The sequence below is a fragment of the Choloepus didactylus genome, chromosome 1, assembly GCF_015220235.1.
Source record: "Choloepus didactylus isolate mChoDid1 chromosome 1, mChoDid1.pri, whole genome shotgun sequence".
In the NCBI taxonomy this organism is placed as follows: Eukaryota; Metazoa; Chordata; class Mammalia; order Pilosa; family Megalonychidae; genus Choloepus; species Choloepus didactylus.
In genome coordinates this window covers 207,899,161-207,923,667 of record NC_051307.1, presented here as the reverse complement: position 1 = coordinate 207,923,667, position 24,507 = coordinate 207,899,161, and the positions used below count along the sequence as shown (strand labels likewise).

The following is a 24,507-nucleotide window of genomic DNA, read 5'->3' as shown; positions in this document are numbered from 1 at the left end:
GTGGCTAAAATAACTGCATAATTCAAAAGACAAGAATGAATGGCAGGCCAACAAAGCAGGTTACCATGCCCACGAGCAAAATGGGACCCTGGAAGGAAGAAATAAGTACGGCTAAGGGAAGGCAGAATTAACTGCTTCATCTTAAAGATATTCAGCAAAAGTCCTTCCTGCCGCCTTCCCCCACCCCCTTTCCAGCAGTGGCTTTGGCAGCCATTAAAACGAGCGATTTGAATTCAGGGAGAGCAGTTAGGAAAGGACTAGAAGTATCTTGCCTACAGCGCTCTTGCTCCAACTCCTTCTCACTGGAATGCATGAAAAATAAGTTAAGTGTGCACGCTGCTCCACTCCTTTCCAGACCATAGGAGTGTGGGGCACCTTGCAACCAGAGGGAGGGAGAAACAGGAAATAGGAGGAGAGGCCTAGAAAGGGTAAAGAACATGTGTGACTGAGAGTGAGGTTATCATAAAAATGATCAGGGAGGGACTTTTCTCCACAAATTCAGAATCTTACTCTTCTTTCCCTGTCCCTTGAAACTGGTAGGATTAGGAAGAGCTGAGGCTACTATTTCCAAAAAGTCCATCTTGGAATAGAAGAATGTTTTTCTCAATGGTGCTTTGGAGAAGTTGAAGTGAGGTTGACAAGCCTCCCTGGAAGCACAGATTTCTTTCTCCTTTTTGAGTCCCAGGAGAGATTCATGGAAGAGTCCCAAGGATTAGGCTCCCATCTGAGTTGTTGCCATCATTTGCAGAATTCAGAGCCCACCTTTCCTGTGAGGCTGCCTTTTCCCTCAGGTCCAGTGTTCCTAGGGTTTAAGCCAAGCTCTGGTGGGATATGTGAGAAAGGAACTGCACTGGCCGATAAAGCTTAACCATTTAGTTGCCTTGCCCAAGAACTTCACTGGGTAAGTTCTAGGTCTTGGAGCAAGATCCTGCCCTTGCTCTACGTGCCTGTAAAGACTGTAAGGCAGCACAGGGGAGGAGCTCAGGGATCTCAAAAGCACATGCTGCCCCACAATTCTCCCACAGTGTGCTCTTATTTTTCACCCTGCACCCCCTCCCCAAACCCTCAACACCCAAGGCCACATTACATCGATATTTTCTAAGAGGGCTAGTTAAGGGAAGACAATGGTGTCACACATGAGCTTCGGGGTGAGATAGACCTGAGTGTGGAGGGGCTGACGTGATGACCCCGGGCAAGTCCTGTTCTTACCCACATGCTCCTCCCCTGTGAAATGAAGAGTGATGAAAAACTACCCCCACAGTTGGCTTCCCAGACTCCAGGATGGCAGGCCTGGTGGGAGTGAATGGCTGGCTCTATTTGCAAATGAAGGGCATTCTCTAAAGCAGCAGGTTCTCAGACTTTATTGTGGATAAGAATCATACTGGTTGCCTACTAAAATGCAGATACCTAAGATTGACTCTGGACCCAGAGTTAGAAACTGAATTTTTAAAAGAGAGATCCAGGAGACTACAAAGCTAGGGGCCCTCAAGTCACGTTTTGAGAAACACTGCTCTCTCCCACTCTGTCTCCCCAAGTAGAAGAACTCTGGTGACCTGCTAGACCTGTAGGAGACAGGCCAAACATCAATGAAAAGTGAGAAAGAATATTTTAACATAACATTGCCAGCTAATTTAACAGTTAACATCGTTTTTCGCATCTGTTTAATACGTCTTGGGAAGAGGTTAATTCTGGGGACACAGAATTGGGGTCCTTCACGTGGTGATGGTCCAGATGTCCAGACAAAAGATCACAGCAAGAAGGAAGGAGGGCAAGTGGGGGACAGTGGAACTAAGCCACCACCAAATACCCCAACTCCACCACTCCCCTAATAACACTGTGCATAAGAGCTTACCAGATGAATTCTACCAGAGAAGCAAAATCTTCTCCAAAGGAAACATCCCATGGCAAGGGAAAGCAAACAATGCAAATTATGAAATCAGCCGATGAAGGAAGGTAAATGCATTTCTAATATGCACCACAGATAGCACCAGGTATTTTGGCATTTGAGAATACATACTTTTTTAATGTCAGTCGGTGTAGTTGAAAGTACTGAATATCTTTAAGTAGGAAGCCGCTTCCTCCTCCCCTGTCACACAGAAAGTCACTGCTGCTGGAATGTGGACCTTCCACCCAACCACACTGGGATGAGATGTGAAGGCTGCTGGAAGCCACCCCAAACTGCTAACCTAGGGAGGCGCTCGCTCAAAGCACAGATAACACTGTAATTATTCAGAAAGTTACAGCTGTCAACAGCTATCATTGAAGCGATTAAGAAGATTCTGATCTGAATGTAATGATGGAGTTACTAGAAACCAGAAGCAGAGAGATTTAAGAGGAAGCAAATCTCAAAGCAGTAGAGGAGTCAAACCAGAGAGAACCACATCCCCCAGTCCCGTAGGCCACCATGGGGACAGAGGATACGAAGAGAAGAAAAGAGGGGAATGAGAAAGCAAAGCCCAATTTCAGGAACATTACCAAAGCAAACACCATAAAGGAAATAATCAGTAATCTGACTTCATAAAATCCTTAAATTTTGACATGGCAAAATCTACCGTAAAAATGAGTAGGCAAACAAAAAAAAATGGAGAAAAATCTGTGGATGATAGCAAAGGTTAAGATATTCATATAAGAAGACCTCTTGCAAATCAATAAGGAAAAAGATGAAGTCTTTGATTTAAAACAAAATGAGACAAAGAGCTTGATAAGCCATTCACAGAAATGGAATCAGAAATGACTGTATAAAATCTTACTAGTAGATTACTAATCTTACTAATAGAAGGAAATATTGGAGATATAATTGGGTATTAGAATTAGCTCTTCCGAAAACAAACTGTAAAACAAAAGGTTTCATAGAAAAAAAACTAACAAATTTAACCATAAGATACAAAACTTCTGTACAATAAAAATTAAAACTCACAGTAGACTGGGAGAAAACACAACATGTAATAGATGATGGGATGATGGATTAATGTAGGTTATAAAAATAATACCTACCAATCAATAAGGAAAAAGCCAAATATACAAGAAAGGTAGACAAAGGATATTGTGATGATTAAGAGCTGTTCTTAAACTTAATCCACTCCTGTGGGTATAAACCCAATGTCAGTAGGACTTTTTGATGAGGTCACTTCAGTTAAGTGTGGCCCACCTCAAACAGGATGGATCTTAATCCTATTACTGGAGTAATAAACGGAATGAAATTCAGACAGAATGGACAGATATCCATGGGAAGCAAGGAGCTGAAATTCAAAAGAACCCAGAAGGGAACTGAGAGGCCAGGAGAGGCCATGTGACAGAGGAGGCAAGGAGGAAGGGATCCCTGCAGCCAGACCCGAAATGCCAGAATTCCGGAACAAAGTATCACCTTGACGGTGCCTTGATTTGGGCTTTCTCTTAGCCTCAGGATCGTGAGCTAGTAAGTTCCCATTGTTCAGCCCAACCCATTTCATGGTATTTGCTTGAGCAGTCAAAGAAACTAAAACAGGTATGAACTAAAAACTCACAGAGGAGAAATACAAATGCCTACTAAACACAAATAAGGGAAATGCATATTCAAATGAAACTTTTTTAAACCATTTATTAGGTCAACCTTAAGATACAAGTTAAATTGAGATGCTCTTTTATTTGCCCACCAGAGTGACCAAGCTGTAAACGTCTGAAAAAATTTATTACTAGTGATGAAAGAACTGTAAATTAAGACGAGATTCCATTTATTCTGCTTTTGGATTGGTTGAGATTATTTAAAAGTTCTTATCTAGCAACATCTAGTGGGTGGTGTGACGTCAACTCTGGTACACTACTAGTGGGCATATGCATTGGTAGAAATCTCCTGGAGCGCCATTAGGAAACAGCTTTAAATGCACTTCACTCTGGATCCAGTCATTGCATTTCTATGTATTTATCCTAGAAACAACTTGTGGTATGTACAAAAGTTATGCTTTGGAAAAAAAGCAAAGAAAAAAGGGAAAACCTAAACTTCAGTACTATGTAATCACTGAAATTATATTTTTCTCAAGTATTTCATGACTTATCAAAAGGGTAATGATGCAACAGAAAGTTTGAGTGGTAGAGGGGGGATCAAGATGAAAAAATACGTAGCATGGGCTACATTTTGTGAAAAAAATGCATAGAAAAAAGGCTAGGAAACATATACCAGGATTTTTTAATTTTTGTTTTGAAATACTTTCAAACTTATGAGTAGCTACAAAAAATGATACAAATCCCACACAGAGAACTCCAACATATGTCTACCCCCCAGACACCCAGATCTACCAATTTTAACATTTTTCTACATTTGCCGCATCCCTCCCTCCCTCATTCCCTTCCTTCATTTTTCCCTCCCTCCCTTCCATCCATCCATCCATTTTCTAAACACTTGAGTGTAAGTTGTATACATTATGCTCCTTGAATACTTAACACTGCCATGTGTGTTTCCTAATAATAAGGATTTCTACTTAGATAACCATGTAAGTTAAGAAATTTAACATTGATATAAAGCTTTCAATCTATATTCCAATTTTTCTGTATGTTCCAAAAATGTCTTTTTGAGCCTTTTCTCCTCTTGTTTGATCCAATCCAGGATCATGTATTGCATTTAATTGTCATTATCTGTTTAATTGTGTCAAAGTATATGCAGCATAAACTTTCCCATCTCAACCACTCCCAAGCATACCATACAGTGGGATTAATCACATTCACAATTCTGTGGTACCCTCACCACCTTCCTTTACTAAAACTTTCCCATATCCCTAAAAAGAAACCCTCACCCATTATGCATTAACCCCCTCATTCCCCTGCCCCCCACAACCAGCAACTTGTACTCCAATTTCTGTTTCTATGAGCTTGCATATTCTCTGATACTTTCTTTGTAGTTGCCATGGGGCTTAAATTTGGTTCCTTTTCATAATCTCCATCTCACTATTGATAGTCTCTTTGTATTTGCCTATCGTTTTCCTGATTTCCTTTAGTTTTTTGTCCATATGTTCCTTTAGCATATAAACATATTTAGGGCATTTTTTTAAAAATCCTTTTCCGGTTTGTCCCAGATCTGGTCCTCCTCATCAATGGTTTCTAAGCCTTTAATTTTCTCCTTTGCTGGGCCATCACTTTCTGTTCCTTTGTAGGTTTTGTAACCTTTTGTTGAAACCTGGACATTTTGATAGTTTAATGTTAACACTGGGATTTAGATTCTGGGACATCTATTACTTAAGTCTGTATCCAGCTAGTGTTATGACAGAGCTTTACTTGAATGCCAGGAGCTAAGAAAAAAAACAAAGAAAGAAAGAAAACACCTTTCCCAGTCTTTGCAGATTGACCTGTGGGAGTGCTCTCCTTCAGAGCTTATCCACACAATGAGTTTAGAGAATAGCGCCAGGCCAAAGTATAGGAGCCTTCTTGATCCTTTTTGCCTATGTGTCTGTCTTTTCTTAGGAACATGTGTTTAGCCCTAGGAATTCCCCCATTCATGTGGACCATATGTCTCCTCTTTCTTAGGAAGCAGTTTCCTCATGGTCCAGGTCCTGCACTGTATGTCCTACAGCCAACAATCCCTTGCCCCATGCAGTCACAATTTGTTCTCCCACAGCATCCTGTAGGATAGCTCAGTGAGCTGCCTTCTACACGCAGGGCAAATTTTGGGATGGCAAGCTTGTAAGGAGCATCCTGGTTCAGTCCCTCAGGTCACTACCAGAGAGATGGGGCCAGAAAAACATGCTCCTAGCATGTGCATGAGCATTACTCTGCTCCCTCTGGAACCGGGTCCAGGACTCACACTGGGAGTGCCAGCCACTCCATGTGGAGCCAGTGAGGGGTGGGTGAGGGGCCAGCCAGGTCACCACAAGATCCTACTATTTTTAGGTAGCCTTTTTTTTGATTTGGCACCCACCCTGTTTCTGCAGTCCTTTAACTGTTTTCTGGAGCATTGAGAAAGATTTTTCTGCCAATTCTTGCTGCTTATTCAAAGCTTCTGTGGGGGGTGGAGCCCTGATGCGTTGCACTCTGCCCCCTTGATTGGAGTGGGGCCTACCCAGGATTGTAGCTATGGGCTCTCTGGGAGACATGTTTGTAGGAAAATTTTATTTTCTCCTTGTTTTCTTCCATTTTTCTCATTTTTCTAAAGTGAATGTGCATCACTTTTAGAATTCAAACATAAACAAAAAGGATAAAACAAAGATATAAAAATACACCAGGAAAGAAAAGGGATTAAAATTAGGATGGAAGCAGGCAGAGGAGGGAGAAGCCAGTGGCCCCTCTCAAAGGCAAAGGATCCCAAACTCAGCTGGTAGAACCTCGGGCCTGTTCTCAAAGCAGCTCCCTGGGTATGGGGATTGTGGTTCACTGTAGACCATCGTGTCACGGAATCTCGTCAATCTTCTTATTAACTGGTCCCACTGCTCCCTCAGGCAGTGCAGCCCATCTATGGGAACATGCCTTCACCCATTCAAGGTGAGACAAGGAAGAGAGTGTAGAAAATTTTCCGTAAAGTTAAATATATTTCATTCAAAGCTGTGTCCTTTATTCCGAGTTAATCCCCATTCTGCACTTTAGTGTCAAATTGTTCCTTTTCTAGGAGATGATGAGATAGTAGATAATAGATGTCCTGCCTTTTTAACATTCTCATCTAGCAAAATAAAAAGCTGGCAGAATAATAATAATAAAAAGGAAATAAATAATAAAAAGCTGGCAGCCACATGCAATTGTATACTTTCTTTTTCTTTTGACATTTTACTGGTCCTAAAATCCAGATGTCTGGTAGCCAACTCTCCAGTCTATAAGCACTAATTAAAACAGCTTGGCAATTTCATTTGTGTGAGCAAAATCAAAATGGCGTTTTTCTTCAGACCTTTGGTGAGTACATTCTCAGCAGAAGACGAAAGATAACTGCCTTAGAGTTGAACAATTTGCCAAAGCAGAAACCTCTATAGACTAGGAACAGTCAAAATACTCTTTCCAAAAAGGCTACTAGAGACACACAAATGTATCTGCAGAATGAAAGAGGCAGGTAACTGGGCTGTAGCCCACCTTGGTTGTTGATGGGTTATGCCAGAGGGCTGAGGAGTAGGAGTTTCTAAGAAGTAACTGCAGGATTCAGAGCTGAACTAGAAGCTCATTCCTAACTGCTGTCTGGGCGTCAGCTGGCCATGACTATGGAACAAAGCAAGCAGGGCGCATGTGAGTCCGCAGCTCTGCTCTTACACACTGCGTGCAGTACCAATGTTCCCCAGCTCCCTGCTCCCACTGGAGGCTAGTGCCTGGCCGTGAGGCAGGATAAGGAGAAGCAGACGTGTGGGGTAGCATTCTCCCAAAATACCTTCCTTACCTTCCTTACCAAAAGGGACTTGGTTTAAAAGGAATTCCTAGAGGGGGAGAGGGAAAAACAAATCTGACCAAAGGGATCAATAGAAGTCAATATTACTAGTTATATTACCTAGTTATCAGCTTTTTGTGGGGAACAGTATCATGGTGACTTGTGGGCTATTCCCTACAGGGTCATAATTAAAAGATAAAGAACGACTGGTGAGCGCGCGGGGCTGTACTAGGCGCCCGAGGCGCGGAGAGTACCCACGGGGTGCAAAGGTGCGCGGCGTCCTGGCGCCCCAGAGCTTAGTGGGCGGTGTCCAAGAGAACAATCCGGCGCCCCTTGGGAGCCGTGCCGAGAGGCAGCTCTGGGCCTTCCTGGCTCCTGAAATCAAGACGGAGACCCCAGATATGCCCAAAGACATCCTGAAGAGCCTAAGCAGCTGAGGAGCCTTAGAGTGCCCACAGGGAGACCCCCAAAGCCAACTGAGAGCCAGAGAATTTTCCTGCTGTTTGAGCATCCTCCGATTCTCCCCCCCACAATCCCTGTTGCTATGGAGACCACAAATGGGACCGAGACCTGGTATAAGAGCCTGCACACCGTGCTCAAGGCTCTCAATGCCACTCTTCACAACAACTTGCTCCGCCAGCCAGGGCCATGGCCATGGCCAGGGCTCGACAACCAGATTGAGGAGCAGCGGGCCAGCCTACCTGGCCGTGATGACAATTCCTACATGTACATTCTCTTCGTCATGTTTCTATTTGCTGCCACTGTGGGTAGCCTCATCCTGGGCTACACCTGCTCCCGCAAAGTGGACAAACGCAGTGATCCCTATCACATGTACATCAAGAACAGTGTGTCTATGATCTGATGTTAGGGGCCCGGAGACCATATCAGATCTGTGTCCCTGTTAGGTCATCACGAAACAGTGCTTAGAGAAGTTATCATGGGGTTGAGAGGAGGGAGGCTGGCAGAGCTGGGTCTTATGGATAAGGACTTTTCCAGGCAAACACAGACTTTGTAGACAGTGGGAGCCTCGTGAACAAGCATATAGATGTTGGAAAGGATAATGACTAATGACTGCTCCAGTGGCTGTAGTATTGGGGGAGGGGATTGGAGGAGGGTATAACAGAGGGAAACGGAAACAGGACAATGCACTGGGGACATCTATTTTTATGCGTCACCTTCAACAACGAGATGCAGCAATGATTATTCTATATCACAGATAGAAAATCTGAGGAATATTACTTATTTATATGTGTTCATATTTTATATTTTTCAACACACTTACCATTTGTGATTTTTACCCCCCTGTGAGGTAAGCAGGACAAGTGCCATTGTGCCCATTTGGGCCAGAATGGTGCCATGATTGGAACCCAGACCTCTCGTCTTCTTGCCCAGTGCTTTTCAAAACTGTGCCACACAGGAATGAATCCAGTTTTGTGGGGCCCAAAGCTTTTACAATTCTGGGACCCTCATTAAGAAAAAGAATTTTAAAATGTCTTACTTTTGCAAATATTACAAAAATATATCACCATGTTACTACGTTGCTAGGGCCCCTCCTATGGCCTTAAGAAGGAGCCTGTGCAAGTGCAGGGCCCTGACTGTCAAGCCTCATTAGCTCCATGGTTTATCTGCCTCTCAAGCCATGTCTTAGTGCCCTTTCCAGCCCAGGCCTTATCTCCAGTCATCGGGACTTCACTGCTTCCAATGCAGCTCTTCCATTTTGGTTTTTTAATTGAGAGAAATTTTCGTGATAGCAAGTTGAAATCTGCTTTGAAGCATTCCCCATTGCTCCTAGATTATTGTTTTAAAGAAGCAGGTATGGAAAGCAGACACGTGGTTCAGTGGAAAAAGAATCAGCCCTGGTCTGACCACTTAGGTGTAACTTTAGGCTGGACACTTCCTTCCTGATCCTTTTTCTTCTTTTGTACAATGAAATAGACTTGAAAGTCTCTATGGGCCTAGAAGTTCTGGCTTCACATACATTAGGTTGAATCATATGAAATTGCAGTTTGAGGAGGTCAAAAATAGCTGAATTATCAATAATTTCATATGGTTCAATCAAATACATGCAACTTTGTAATACTTCACAAGCTTTTTTCCCCATCCCCCATACTGGAAACTCCCACTGTCAGATCTCAATTTGAGAGATCTCCATGGGTCTCCAGAAAGCCCCATTGAAACGTACATATCTGTGTATAGCAGAGACTCTGAAAGTATATTTTAATAGCAGTTAATCTCTGGGGAGTAGAATTATGGGTGATTTTTTTCAAGTTTAAAAATTTATGCAATATTTGATTTTTTGACCATAAGTATGATACTTATATAATGTGCTGGTTTGGATGTATTATGTCCCCCCAAAAGCTGTATTCTTCAATGCAATCTTGTGGGGGCAGATTTATTAATCTTTCTAATTAGGGTGTGACCTCTTGATTGAATGTTTCCATGGAAATTTGGCCCTGCCCATTCAGTGCGGGTCTTGATTAGTTTACTGGAGTCCTTTAAAAAAAGTCACACAGGCCCAGAGCTTGCTGACACTGATGCTTAGAGACGCTAAGAGATGCTAGCCAGAGTTTGTTCTGGAGAAGCTAAGAGAGACAAATCCAGAGACATTTTGTAGGATGCTATTTTGAAACACAGGAGCTGGAACACAACCCCAGACAAGCAGATGCCAGCTACTTGCCTTCCCAGCTGACCGAGGTTCTCCAGACACCACTGACCATTTTTCAGTGAAGGTGTTTTCTTGATGATGCCTTAGTTTGGACACTTTTATGCTGTAGAACTGTAAATTTGTAGGCAAATAAACCCCCTTTTATAAAAGCCAATCCATTCCTGATATTTAGCATAACTGCAGCATTAGCAAACTGGAACATATAATGGGGGGTAGGGGCGCTACTTCACTTTGAAAAAATAAAAATAAATGCCTATGTGGCTCCTGAATGGAGACTCACTGAACACATTAAAAAAAAAAAAAAAAAAAAAGAAGAAAAAGATAAAGAAAGACTGATGGGCCCTAAACTGCATTCTCTGCATTCTCCCCTGAGAATCAGCTCTCCAGGCTTAAAAAGACTGCTCAATGGGAACAACTTGCTGAACACACAGGAAATAAATAAAAACTATGGCCTAAAGCAATGGCAGCAACACATCCCCACTCACATCAGCCCCAGAGCTGGCCTTTCTCCATGCCACAAGGGTCTGAAAGAATTCAGTGTTAGCTCATTTCCATGTTAATAAACTAAGGACTTTGAGCTAGAGATTACCATAATTACTTTTCTTTCTAAGCTGTCTGCTTGGAATATGGTTTCAGCACCTTCCACTGGTGTTCTGATAACCTCTTCCCTGCAAGGCGACCTAAATTTGGCCAAGCTTCCAGCACCCCTCTCTCTTCTGCTTCTCACTCCACTGAATATTGTCATGATGTTTGCCTGGAAGCTAATAAAGTGAACCTGTGCAATGTGCTCCTTTGTTGACTATTCACATCAGATTATTTGTATGGGGTCTGCTAGCCATTGGGAAATAGGTTGGTAGCAAAGTGTCCACCTGCTGCTAAAATGTGGACAGAATACCCTGGGGAGGGGAGCAGAAGAGTCAGCCCAGAGTGGACCCACAATTTTAAGCAGGAGGGGGGCTATTCTGTGGACTGACATTTATTCATGGTTATCTCAAAAGCACATACAACTCAGCAATGCAGCTGCAGTACCTTTCATTCAGGGGTTGGCCATCACCAGGAGGGAGAGGGCTTTGGGTGGGTGAAACCTAGGTCTCTTTTCCTAAGAACTGACCAAGTCCACTCCATTTAGGGTACAGGGCTAAAATATTTGTAAAATCACCTTTGCGCACATGCACACACGCACAGAGAGAAAAATCTTACTTGGCAAACTTTAAACTTTCTTGCTATTTGTAGACTACAGAACACCATACGACATGGTAATAATTCACAGGGTAAGAAGGAAGGACAACCCCTCAACTGAGTGGACCTTTTGCTGCATTACCCCCAAAAGGTAACTTTCTGCTGAAAACTAGCCTAAATCCTTCCAGGGCCAGTTTAAGGTTTTTCCCTCTTATTCTAGAGCTGGTGGAAATGAAAAAGCAAAACCAAACAGTCAAACAAAAATGACAAAAAAATCTATTCACCATAACTTCATAAACAAATTATATATATCTATGAAGTAACATTTCCCCAAATTTTAGATTCACATTTGTTCTTCAACCATATACAATTCTGCTATCAAATCACAGGCTGCCCTAACTAAAGGGAAAGTTGTTCTAATTAACTTTTCATAAAGCAATGACAATAAAACAATGACCACTAATAGCCAGATAATATACTCCACGGACTACGTAGCCAAAATGAGTTGTTGATACAAACGAGATGATGAGGGTCATGATGATGATGATGATGATGACGACGACGATGATGATGATGATGATGGTGGTGGTGGTGGTGGTGGTGATGGTGGTGGTGGTGGTGGTGATGATTCATTCAAAAATAATTATGGAACTTCTAATACGTGCTGGGCCTTGTTCAGGCATTTGGGATCTATCAGTGAATAAAAGACAAAGATCTCTATCCCTGTGGTGGTAACATGCTATTGGAGAGGGACAAACAATGAACACTATAACAGGTAAATAAATTATATAGTTTCCATAGTTTGAGAAGATGATAAATAAAAATACTATGGGGTAAAAAAGCAAGATAAGGGATATGGGGAGCTCCCTGATCAGAGTCAGTAGGGAGTTGAAATTTTAAATAGGATGATTAGAGTATGCCTTATGGAGAAAGTGACATTTGAGCAAAGACTTAAAGGAGGCATGATATTAGCAGACATATGGAGAAAAGGTGTCCCAGAACAAAGGGGACAATCACGATAAAGGCCCTGAGGCAGGAGAGTGCCCAGTGTGTCTGGGAAGCAGTAAGGAGGCCAGTGGGGCTGGAAAAGCATGCATGAAGGGGAGAGTGGCAGGAGAAGCTGGAGAGGTAACAGGTGGGAGAGTGGAGCAAGGCAAGTAGGGAAGGGAGGGGGTCTTTACAAGGAATTGGCTTCTAATTTGAGCAAATGGGGAGCAGAGGAGAGACATGAACTGGAATACATTTTAAAAGAATTGCTTATACTGCAGGGTTGGGACAGCTTATGAGAGAAGGGATGTCAAGAATGGAGATGGGGAGACCAGTGAGGAAGCTTCTGCAATAACCCAGGTGAGGCTGCAGTGGGGGCGGGGAGTGAGGTTTCAGCATCAGCATCTGGGTCCACCTGAAGGTAGAGCCAACAGGAATGACTGGATGAAGGCATGAGAGGAAGAGAGCTAAGAAGGATGACTCCAAGCTTCTGGCCTGTGAAACCAGAAGGAGGCAGTTACCATCCAACACAATGGGGTGTTGAAAGGGGAGCAGGTTGCAGAGGTGGAGCAGGAGATGAGCTTTGAACATAAGTGTGAGATGCCCATTAGACATCCAGGTGGACACAGGGCAGCGACTGCAGATACAACGCTGGGCTTCAGGGAAGAGGTCTACCCTGGAGATGTACATTTGGGAACTGTCAACATTTAGATAGTGTTTAAAGAAATGAACCTGAGCCTGCATGGGATTATCGAGGAGAAAGGAGCACCAAGCACTGTGCCTGCAGCATTGAAGGTCAGAGCAGTGAGAAGGAACCAGAAAAGGAGACTGAGGAGCAAAGACTCATGGAAGGAGGAAAACCAAGGTACCTGGGCATCCTGGCAGCTGATTAAAGAAAGTACCACATAAAGGAATTGGGGAGATGAACCATGTCAAGTGCTGCTGCCGAGTGAAGCAAGAGAAGGACGGCAAAGTGGCTGCAGGATTTAGCCACCATCACTATCCTTATTAGTATTAGTAATAGCAGCTATGACTTCTGAGCTCTTTCCCTGTCAGGAACTATGTCAAGTGTTTTATGTATTTTACCTCATTCTATCTTTAAAACTGCCCTTAGGAGCCATTTTACTATAACCATACACAGATATGAAAAAATGAGGTTTAAAGAAATAAAATATACTCAGTCATGGAGGAGAACCAACATACAAACATAAATCACACCGAATCCAAGTTCAGTATTCTTAACAGCCAGGCCACCTAACGTCTCTTTCTTTCCTTCCCTCCCACTTCCCTCCTTCTGGTCCTTTCATGACATTCACAGGAAAGAAGACAGAAGGAAAGAAGGAAAGGAGAAAGGGAAAAAGGTAACAAATAAAAAATGACCATGGAGAAGAGAGTAAAGATAGAAATAAATCAGGGGCTCTTTGCAGGTACAAATGGCTCCTATTTGGGCTAATATCAGCAGGTAATTTGGCAGATAATTGTCATGACTCTCTGACCAATTAAAATAAAGCAAAGAATAGGATCTTGGGGCTCTAGGAGACAAAGAGCCATGTCTGCCGTTAATTAAGGATTCACCGGCTAATTCTTTTTTTCTTGTTTTTAAAGGCCACTGTGATTCTTTTAAACAATAAGAAAATATGAACCATGGAGATGTGGCTTATGTGACATGAAAGATAATATAACTGGGAGAGAGAAATCAATGTATATCAAAGAGTAAGAATATTCTAGTCAATGGCAAAGCAAAGACAAATGGATTCACAAGATTATTTTAAGGCTTAAAAAAATCTATTGGCTAGGGTGTCAAGCACATGGTAAAGGACACCTGCATGAGGGGTGGGGAGAGGGAGGAATCCTGTAATAGAGGAATCATTTTCAGAAATAAAGTCATTCTGGTGATTGTGCGTATCTTACACCAGAGTGATCACTCTGGAAGGTGAAGCTTGCAAAGCACACAGTGAGTATTTCTTTTGAAAATCAGAATATCTGGGAGAGACACACAAGGGTTTACAAAGTCATATTGCTTTGCTTAAATACTACCACAGTGACTCCAACAAAGACACACCTTTCTGTTCAGTGTTGTATCTCCAATATAGAATAAGGATTCAATTACTATTTATTGAATAACCTGAATCCAACCAATTCCTTTTGGTTTATACACTCCATTCCAAACTTTTTACATTTATGAAAGGCTCATTTTAAGATTATCAATTTCTTATTTTCCTACTGCTTATCAAAAATTTTATTTCCTCAAAAAAACTTGGAAAGGGCTTGCAATTGTCCAAAATGGTGGTGCAAGACATTCCAGGATGCCATTCTTCCATAGAATTTTTGAACAATTAGCAAAAATGGACAGAGTTATGTTCCTCAAAACTTCAGAAAACAGCTACATTTTTGCAGTAACTAGACAAGTGCCAAATCAAGAAAATGTAGCTTTAAAAATGGTAGAAGCTCATGGTACCCTTGTGGGCCCATCTCCCAACCTGTCTCTGGCATGGTGTGGATCCAGGCTGTACTACACTGTGGGTCCCTGGTCCTGTTCCTAGGAATAAAAGTAAGCCCTCTGCACCTTGTGGGGTCCTTTTACATCTGTGACAATCTATCCAGTGGCAGTCTGAAAGACTGAACTAGGGAACTCCTCTCTGGTTCACCCTCACAGAATTTGACCTGCAGGCAGAGGCAGCTTGAAGTTGGCCTAAGGCAAAGTGTAAGAAGAACTTAGGTCAAACTGGTCTGGGCAAAAGATTACTTGCATTAAGTAATACAGTACAGAAAACAGGAGGGGGAGAAAGTCTATTTCATAGTGAGTAGAGGAGATATTTCAACTGCTGTGAACACGTGAAATCCTAAGGCTAGAAGCAAGCACAAGCCCAGGACAACACACAAACTCAGAAAAGATGGAGAGGACCCTGAAACTTCACATTTGCGTCAGCCTTATCTTTTTGATAGGAGGGCTAAACTCAGAAGGAGAGCAATAGCCAATGCAGAGCTGGTATGCAAAAACTATGAAATGTGTTTTCTGTTTTGTTTTGTTTTTTGTATTGCTTTGTTTATTTTTGTTATCTTCTGGCGCTCAAGAAAATCTGCCATATCACTAGCTAAATGCAAACTTAAGGAATAGACATCTTAGGAACTAAATCCCAGAGATAACACTTGAAAAAATTAAAATGTAGAATGTGCAACAAAAGATTATAAGATAAACAAAGAAAGAAAAAATGATGGCCTATTCAAGGAACAAGAAAACAACCCAGAAATCATCAAAATAGAGTACAGATTTTGGACATACCAAAGTCTTCTTTAAACAAATGATCCTCAGCAGGCTCAAGGAAATAGAGGAAAACACAGAGAAAAACTAAAGGATATCAGAAAAATGTTGAATGAACAAAACGGAATCTCAATAAAGTACTGGAGTTGAAGACCGCAATAACAAAAATGAAAAAAAAAAAAAAAAAACACCTAGAGGGTTTCAACAGAAGATTGGAGCTGTCAGAAGAAAGAGTCCATGTACTTGAAGACAAGACAAATGAAATGATTCAAGCTGAGGAATAGGAAAAAAAAGGATAATAATTTAAAAAAAAAAAAAAAAAAAAAAAAAAGAACAGAGCCTAAGAAACCTGTAGGACTCAAAGTACCAACATGCATATCATGGGAGTCCCAGAAGGAGAAGAGAGAGAGAAAGAGGCAGAAGGGATATTCTAGAAATAATGGCAAAAAACACCCCAAATATAACGAAAAACATGAATATGCACATTCAAGAATACCAATGAACCCCAACCAGTAAAAACTTGAAGAGAACCATGCCTAGATACACAGTAGTCAAACATCAAATACCCAAGGACAAGGAGAGAGTTCTGGATGCTTCAAGAGAAAAGCAATACGTTGTGAACAAAGGAGATTAAACACTGATTTTTCATCAGAGGCCATGGAGGCAAGAAGGCTATGGAATGAAAAATTTAAAGTCTTAAAAAAAAAATTGCCAATCAAGCATTATATATCTGGCAACATTTTTTTTTTGAAAATGAAGGAAAGATTAAGACATTCCTAGATGTACAAAAGCTGAGGGAGTTTGACAACATTAGACATGCCCTACAAGCAATGCTAAAGGGAGTTCTTCAGACTGAAAGAAAAGGACCCTAGACAGTGATTCAAAGTGGCATAAAGAAATAAAAATCTCTGGTAAAGGTAACGATAAGGGTAATTATACATGCCAGTACTATTGTGTTACATTTTTGGCATGGAATATCACTTGTTCTTTCTTACAGCTTCTAAACTGCAAATACATAAAAATAATGATAAATCTATGGTTTTAAAAAATGTATAAGACTTACAAAGACCAAATAGCAAAATGGTGAAGAAATCCTGCATTATCAGTAGTTACTTCAATGTAAATGGATTAATCTCTCCAATCAAAAGTCAGAGTTTGCAGAATGGATATAAAAGCATGATGAACTATATGCTGTATACAAGACTCACCTTCAATTCAAAAAAACAAGTGGGCTAAAAGTGAAAAGATGTTAAAAAATATACCAAGAAAATAGTAACCAAAAGACAGCTGGGGTAGCTATAATAATATCAGGTAAAATAGACTTCAAGTAAAAAACTGTTATGAGGGATGAAGACAGTCACTACATACTGATAAAAGGGTCAATTCAATAAGAAAACATAACAACTATGAATATATATGCATCTACTGACAAAGCCCCAAATACATGATGCAAATATTGACAGATTTGAAATAGACAGTTCTAATTAATGCGAGATTTTGATACACCAATTTCAATAATGGACAGAATATCTAGATAGAAGTTCAATAAGGAAATAAAAGATTGAATAATACTATAAACCAACTAGACCTAAAAAACAGACACATATAGTAACACTTCACACAGGAGCAACAGAATATTCTTCTCTAGTACATGGGGATCATTCTCCAGGATCGGTCACAAAAAAAGTCTTAGTAAACTCAAAAATATTGAAATCACACAATATTATCTTCCCCAACCAAAATGGAATGAAGCCAGAAAGCAGTAACAGATGGAGAACTAGAAAATTCACAAATATGTTGAAAATAAACAATGCACTCAAATAATCAATAGGGAAAAGAAGAAATCACAAGGGAAATTAAGAAGTATCTTGAGGCAAATGAAAATGAAAACAAAACATACCAAAACTTATGGGACGTAGCAAAGGCAGTGCTGAGAGGGAAATTTATAGCTCCAAATGCTCTCTCATTAAAAAAGAAGAAATACCTCAAATAAGGTTTCTAAAGTCACAACTAGAAGATCTGGAAAAAGAAGAGCAATCTCAACCTAAAGCAAGAAGAAGGAAGGAAATAGCAAAGATTAAATTGGAGATAAATAAAAAAAAGAAAAATAAAACAATAGAGTCAACAAAACCAAAAGTTGGTTCTTTGAAGAGATCAATAAAATCAACAAACCATTAGGTAAACTAACAAAGAAAAAAGAGAGAAGACACAAGTAATTAAATTCAAAAATGAATGGAGGGGGTGACTTTACTATCAACCCCACAGAAATAAAAAGTATTATAAGAGAATACTGTACATAACTGTACACCAACAAATTAGATAGCCTATATGAAATGGACAAATTACTAGACACACAAAACTAACTACCTCCAACTGACTCAAGAAAAATTAGATATTCACACTCCAGTGACTAGTAAAGAGATTGAATCAGTAATCAAAAACCTCGCAACAAAGAAAAGCCTAAGACAAGATGGCTTCAGTGGTGAATTTTACCAAACATTTAACAAAAATTAATTCCAATTCTGCTAAACTTCTTCCAAAAACTTGAAAAGGAGGTAACTCTCTCTAACTCATTCTATGAGGCCAACATCACCCTCATACCAAAGTCAGATAAAGATTCCACAAGAAAAGAAAATTACAGACCAATATCCCTTATGAATATAGATGCAAAATTCCTGAACAAAATAACAGCAAACCAAATCCAACAGCACCATAAAAGAATTTTACATCATGATCATGTGATCCCTATCCCAGGTATGCAAGGGTTGTTCAACATAAGAAAACCAATTAATGTAATATAACACATTATAGAATGAAGGAAAAAAAAAAACATGATCATTTCAATTGATGAAGAAAAGGCATTCGACAAAATCCAGCTCCCCTTGATAAAAACACTTAGAAAACTAGGAATAGAAGAAAACTGCCTCAACATAATCAAGAATATACATGAAAAACCCACATCTAACATCATACTCAATGGTGACAAGTTGAAAGCTTTCCCTCTAAGATCAAGAACAAGACAAGGATGTTCATGGAACAAATGTAATTCAGCATTGTAATGGAAGTTCTAGACAGAGCAATTAGGCAAGAAAAAGAAAGAAAAGGCATCCAAATTGTAAAGAAAGAAGTAAAACTTTCCCTGTTTGCAGACAATATGTTCCCATACAGAGAATATTCTGAATTATCCACAACAAAGCTACTAGAGCCAAGAAATGAATTAAGTACAGTGGTAGGGTACATGATCAACACACAAAAATCTGTAGTGTTCTCAAATACTATTTTTCCCATATACTATCTTTAATGCATTTTTTGAATTATGAACTTTAACATACATAAATAAGAGTGATAACTTTCAAAGTATGATTTAACAAGTAGTTGCAGAGCAAATTTCAAAGAATGTTATGGGTTACAGTTCCACAATATCAGTTATTTCCATTATTGTAATATATATATACAGAAAGGTGTTAACTTTCAAAATATTGCTCAACAAGCAGTTATATAGGTAATTTCAAAAAATGTTGTCAGTTAGAGTACCACAGTTTCAGTTATTTCCTTATTATGAAATATAGGATATAGGCAGAAAGGTGAAAACTTTCAAAGCACAATTCAACAAATAGCTATAAAGTAAATTTCAAAAAATGTTATAGGTTACAGTTCCACCATTTCCATTATTTTTTCTAGCTATTCTAATACTCTAACATCATATATATGATATATACATAAATATATATAAAGTTTCGGTATTCATAATCCTTTGTTAAATCCTTCCTTGTTTGTTGTTACCCCTTCCTCTCACTTAATCTCTTTCTCCAACTTCAGGGGTGTCTAGGCAGTGAGCACCCTAACTTGTTCATATTGGAAGGCGGTGTCGACAGTATGGGGAAGGGGGCTGCATCTGACTGTTGTTCTTAAAGAGGCTGTTACCTCTGGGTTTTAGGAGTTGTCTGGCATAGGAACACTCTGGTGGATTTAAGTTTCCGAGAGATAAAACTTATGAGTGAATCTTTTATAGAATCTCAGATAAGGACCTAGGTATTTCAGGATTACTGTTGGTGAGGGTATGGCATACTGTGGCCATTGGGATATCTAGCTGGAGCTTGCATAAGAGAAACCTCCAGGAGTGTTCCCATATACCTCTAGTAGTATTCCCTGTATACCAATAATGAGCAATCTAAAGAGGAAATCAAGAAAAATTCCATATACAATAGCAACTAAAAGAATAAAATAATCTAGGAAAAAAGTTAACCAAGTTTATAAAGGTCTTATACACAGAAAACTACAACACATTGGTAAAAGAAATCAAAGGAGACCTAAGTAAATGGAAGGACATCTGTGCTCATGGATTGGAAGACTAAATATCATTAAGATGCTACTTCTACCCAAGGTAATTTACATATTCAAGGCACTCCCAATCAAAATTCCAACAGCCTTCTTTGCAGAAATGGAAAAGCCAATCAAAAAATTTATATGGAAGGGTAAAAGGAGCCAGGTGACCAAAAACATTTTGAAAAAGTAGAATAAACTTGGAGGACTAATATTTCCAGATTTTAAAACTTCCCACAAAGCTACAGCAATCAAAACACCATGGTACTGGCAAAAGGACAGACATACAGACCAATGTAATCAAATTTAATTTTCAGAAATAAGCCCTCACATTTATGGCGAATTGAATTTTTTATACAGTTTTATTGAGATATATTCACATCGCATAAATCATCCATGGTATACAATCAGCTGTTCACAGTACCATCATATATTTGTGCATTCATCACCCATTTTTTGAACATTTTTCTTATTCCAAAGAGTATAAAAATAAGAATAAAAATAAAAGTAAAAAAGAACACCCAAATCATCCCCCTATCCCACCCTATTTTTCATTTAGTTTTTGTCCCCATTTTTCTACTCATCCATCCATATACTGGATAAAAGGAGTAGGAGCCACAATGTTTTCACAATCACACTGTCACCCCATGACAGCTACATAGTTATAGTCATCTTCAAGAATCAAGGCTATTAGGTTGCAGTTTGATAGTTTCAGGTATTTACTGCTAGCTACTCCAACTCACTAGAACCTAAAAAGAGTTGTCTATATTGTGTGTAAGAGTGTCCACAAGAGTGACCTCTCGGCTCCTTTTGGAATCTCTCTGCCACTGAAGCTTATTTCATTTCCTTTCACATCCCCCTTATGGTCAAGAAGATGTTCTCCATCCCATGATGCTGGGCCTACATTCCTCCCCGGGAGTCATATTCCACATTGCCAGGGAGATTCACTCCCCTGGGTATCTGATCCCATGTAGGGGGGAGGGCAGTGATTTCACCTGCCAAGTTGGCTTAGCTAGAGAGAGGGGGCCACATCTGAGCAACAAACAGCCATTCGGGAGGAGGCTCTTAGGCACAAGTATAGGCAGGCCTAGCCTCTTCTTTGCAGCAACAGTCTTCCCAAGGGCAAGTCCTGTAGTAGAGGGCTCAGCCCATCAAACCACCAGTACCCTATGTCTGTGAGCACATCAGGAACTATCGAGATGGGAAAGCCCAGCACCCCTGCATTCTCCACCACCTTCTCAAGGGGGCTCTGCATATTTTTTTCACTGTTTTCTTTTTTAAATCAACTATATTAAAAAAAATTAAAAAAACATACAATAAAAAAACATTTCAAACAAACCATAACAAGGGAGTAAGAAAAAGACAACTAACCTAAGATAACTATACTTCCAACATGTTCCTACTCTACCCCAACAAAGTTACCTAATATAGCAACATTTCTATGAACTTGTTCCTACTATACCCATCAGAAATTAACAGACCATATGGGCATTCCCAGAATGTTAAATTTAACCATGATAGCTTATCTGTTCTTATTGGGTTATCATTCCTGCTTCCTTAATTGCTCTCTATCACTAGTTCCCCTATATTCTACATTATAAACCATTTGTTTTACATTTTTCAATGATCACATTAGTGGTAGCATATAATATCTCTCTTTTGTGCCTGGCTTATTTCGCTCAGCATCATGTCTTCAAGGTTCATCTATGTTGTCATGTTTCATGACATCGTTCCTTCTTACTGCCGTGTAGTATTCCATGGTGGGTATATACCACATTTTATTTATCCACTCATCTGTTGAAGGACATTTCGGTTGTTTCCATCTCTTGGCAATTGTGAACAATGCTGCTGTGAAAATTGGTGTGCAGATATCTGTTTGTGTCACTGCTTTCAGATCTTCTGGGTATATACCGAGAAGTGCAATCGCTGGATGAGAGGGTAACTCTATTATCTAGTTTTCTAAGGAACTGCCAGACTGACTGCCAGAGTGGCTGAACCATTATACAGTCCCACCAACAATGAACAAGAGTTCCAATTTCTCCACGTCCTCTCCAGCATTTGTAGTTTCCTGTTTGTTTAATGGCAGTCATTCTAATTGGTGTGAGACGGAATCTCGTTGTGGTCTCAATTTGCATCTCTCTAATAGCTAGTGAAGCTGAACATTTTTTCATATGTTTCTTGGCCATTTGTATTTCCTCTTCAGAGAACTGTCTTTTCATATCTTTTGCCCATTTTATAATTGGGCTGTCTGTACTATTGTCATTGAGTTGTAGGATTTCTTTATATATGCAAGATATCAGTCTTTTGTCCGATACACGGTTTCCAAAAATTTTTTCCCATTAAGTTGGCTGCCTCTTCTCTTTTTTGACAAATTCCTTTCAGGTACAGAAACTTCTAAACTTGAGGAGCTGCCATTTAGCTATTTTTTCTTTTGCTGCTTGTGCTTTGGGTGTAAATTCTAGGAAGTGGTCACCTAATACAAGGTCTTGAAGATGTTTCCCTAATTATCTTCTAGGAGTTTTATGGCATTGTCTTTTACATAGAGATCATTGATTCACTTTGAGTTAATTTTTGTGTAGGGTGTGAGGTAGAGATCCTCTTTCATTCTTTTGGACATGGATATCCAACTCTCCCAGACCCATTTGTTGAAAACACAGTTATGTCCCAGTTCAGTGGCTTTGGGGGCCTTATCAAAGATCAGTCGCCCACAGACCAGGGGGTCTATCTCCGAATTCTCAACTCAATTCCATTGATCAATATGTCTATCTTTGTGCCAGTACCATGCTGTTTTGACAACTGTGGCTTTATAATAAGCTTCAAAGTCAGGGAGTGTAAGTTCTCCCACTTTGTTTTTCTTTTTTAGTGTGTCTTCAGCAATTCGAGGCATCTTCCCTTTCCAAATAAATTTGATAACTAGCTTTTCCAAGTCTGCAAAGTAGGCTGTTGGAATTTTGATTGGGATTGCATTGAATCTGTAGATGAGTTTGGGTAGAACTGACATCTTAATGACAATTAGCCTTATTATCTATGAACACGGAATATTTTTCCATCTTTTAAGGTCCCTTCTATTTCTTTTAGTAGAGTTATGTAGTTTTCTTTGTATAGGTCTTTTACATCTTTGGTTAAATTTATTCCTAGGTACTTGATTTTTTTAGTTGCTATTGAAAATGGTATCTTTTTCTTGAGCATCTCTTCAGTTTGTTCATTTCTAGCACACAGAAACATTACTGACTTATATGCATTAATCTTGTATCCCGCTACTTTGCTAAATTTGTTTATTAGCTCTAGTAGCTGTATCGCCGATTTCTCAGGATTTTCCAGATATAAGATCATATCATCTGCAAACAATGACAGTTTTACTTCTTCCTTTCCAATTTGGATGCCTTTTATTTCTTTGTCTTGCTGGATGCCCTGGCTAGCCCTTCCACCACAATTTTGAATAACAGTGGTGACAACGGGCATTCTTGTCTTGTTCCTGATCTTAGAGGGAAGGCTTTCAGTCTCTCACCATTAAGTACTATGCTGGCTGTGGGTTTTTCGTATATGCTCTTTATCATATTGAGGAAGTTTCCTTCAATTCCTACCTTTTGAAGTGTTTTTATCAAAAAGGGATGTTGGATTTTGTCAAATGTTTTTTCAGCATCTATTGAGATGATCATTTGATTTTTCTCTTTTGATTTGTTAATGTGTTGATTTTCTTATGTTGAACCATCCTTGCATGCCTGGAATGAACCCCAGTTGGTCATGCTGTATGATTTATTTAATGTGCCTTTGGATTCAATTTGCAAGTATTTTGTTGAGAATTTTTGCATCTATATTCATTAGGGAGATAGGCCGGTAGTTTTCCTTTTTTGTAGCATCTTCGCCTGGTTTTGGTATTAGATTGATGTTAGCTTCATCAAATGAGTTAGGTAGTTAACCCACTGATTGTTTAGGATCATGTTGTTTAACCTTTAGTATCTCAAGTAGGGCAAGTTTCTTGTTAGCAAATTCTCTTTTCTGTAGCATCTTTGCCTGGTTTTGGTATTAGATTGATGTCAGCTTCATAAAATGAGTTAGGTAGTATTCCATTTTATTCGATGTTTTGAAAGAGTTTAAGTAAGATTGGTGTCAGTTCTTTTTGGAAAGTTTGGTAGAACTCCCCTGTGAAGCCATCTGGCCCTGGGCATTTATTTGTGGGAAGATTTTTGATGACTGATTGGATCTCTTCACTTGTGACTGGTAGGCTGAGATCTTCTGTTTCTTCTCTGGTCAGTCTAGGTTGTTCATATGTTTCCAGGAAATCATCCATTTCCTCTACATTATCCAGTTTGTTGGCATACAGTTGTTCATAGTATCCTCTTATAATTTTTAAATTTCTTCGGGATCCACAGTAATGTCACCTTTCTCATTCATCATTTTGTTTATATGGGTCTTCTCTCTTTTTGATTTTGTCAGTCTAGCTAGGGGCTTGTCAATCTTGTTTATCTTCTCAAAGAATCAACTTTTGGTGTTATTTATTGTCTCTATTGTTGTTTTATTCTGTATGTCATTTATTTCTGCTTTAATCCTTCTTATTTCTTTTCTTCTACTTGGTTTAGGATTGGTTTGCTGTTCATTTTCTAGTTTCTTCAGTTGATCCATTAGTTCTTTGATTTTGGCTCTTTCTTCCTTTTTAATATATGCGTTTAGTGCTGTAAATTTCACCTTCAGTACTCCTTTGCTGCATCCCATAGGTTTTGGTATGTTGTGTTCTCATTTTCATTCATCTCTATATATTTAGGAATTTCTCTTGCTATTTCTTCT

At 39.7% G+C, this 24,507-nt stretch overlaps 2 protein-coding genes across 8 annotated transcripts in view; one reads left to right on the top strand and one right to left on the bottom strand.

The window, feature by feature from the left end:
• The window catches only part of CACNA2D3 (calcium voltage-gated channel auxiliary subunit alpha2delta 3), a 1,184,653-nt gene that overhangs the window by 396,967 nt on the left and 763,179 nt on the right, over positions 1–24,507 (bottom strand). The gene's annotated exons all lie outside the window — the stretch shown is intronic.
• LOC119505637 (potassium voltage-gated channel subfamily E member 3-like) lies at positions 7,851–8,168 on the top strand. The gene has a single exon (XM_037798477.1). The coding sequence runs from the start codon at positions 7,851–7,853 to the stop codon at positions 8,166–8,168; it is 318 nt and encodes a 105-aa protein (XP_037654405.1).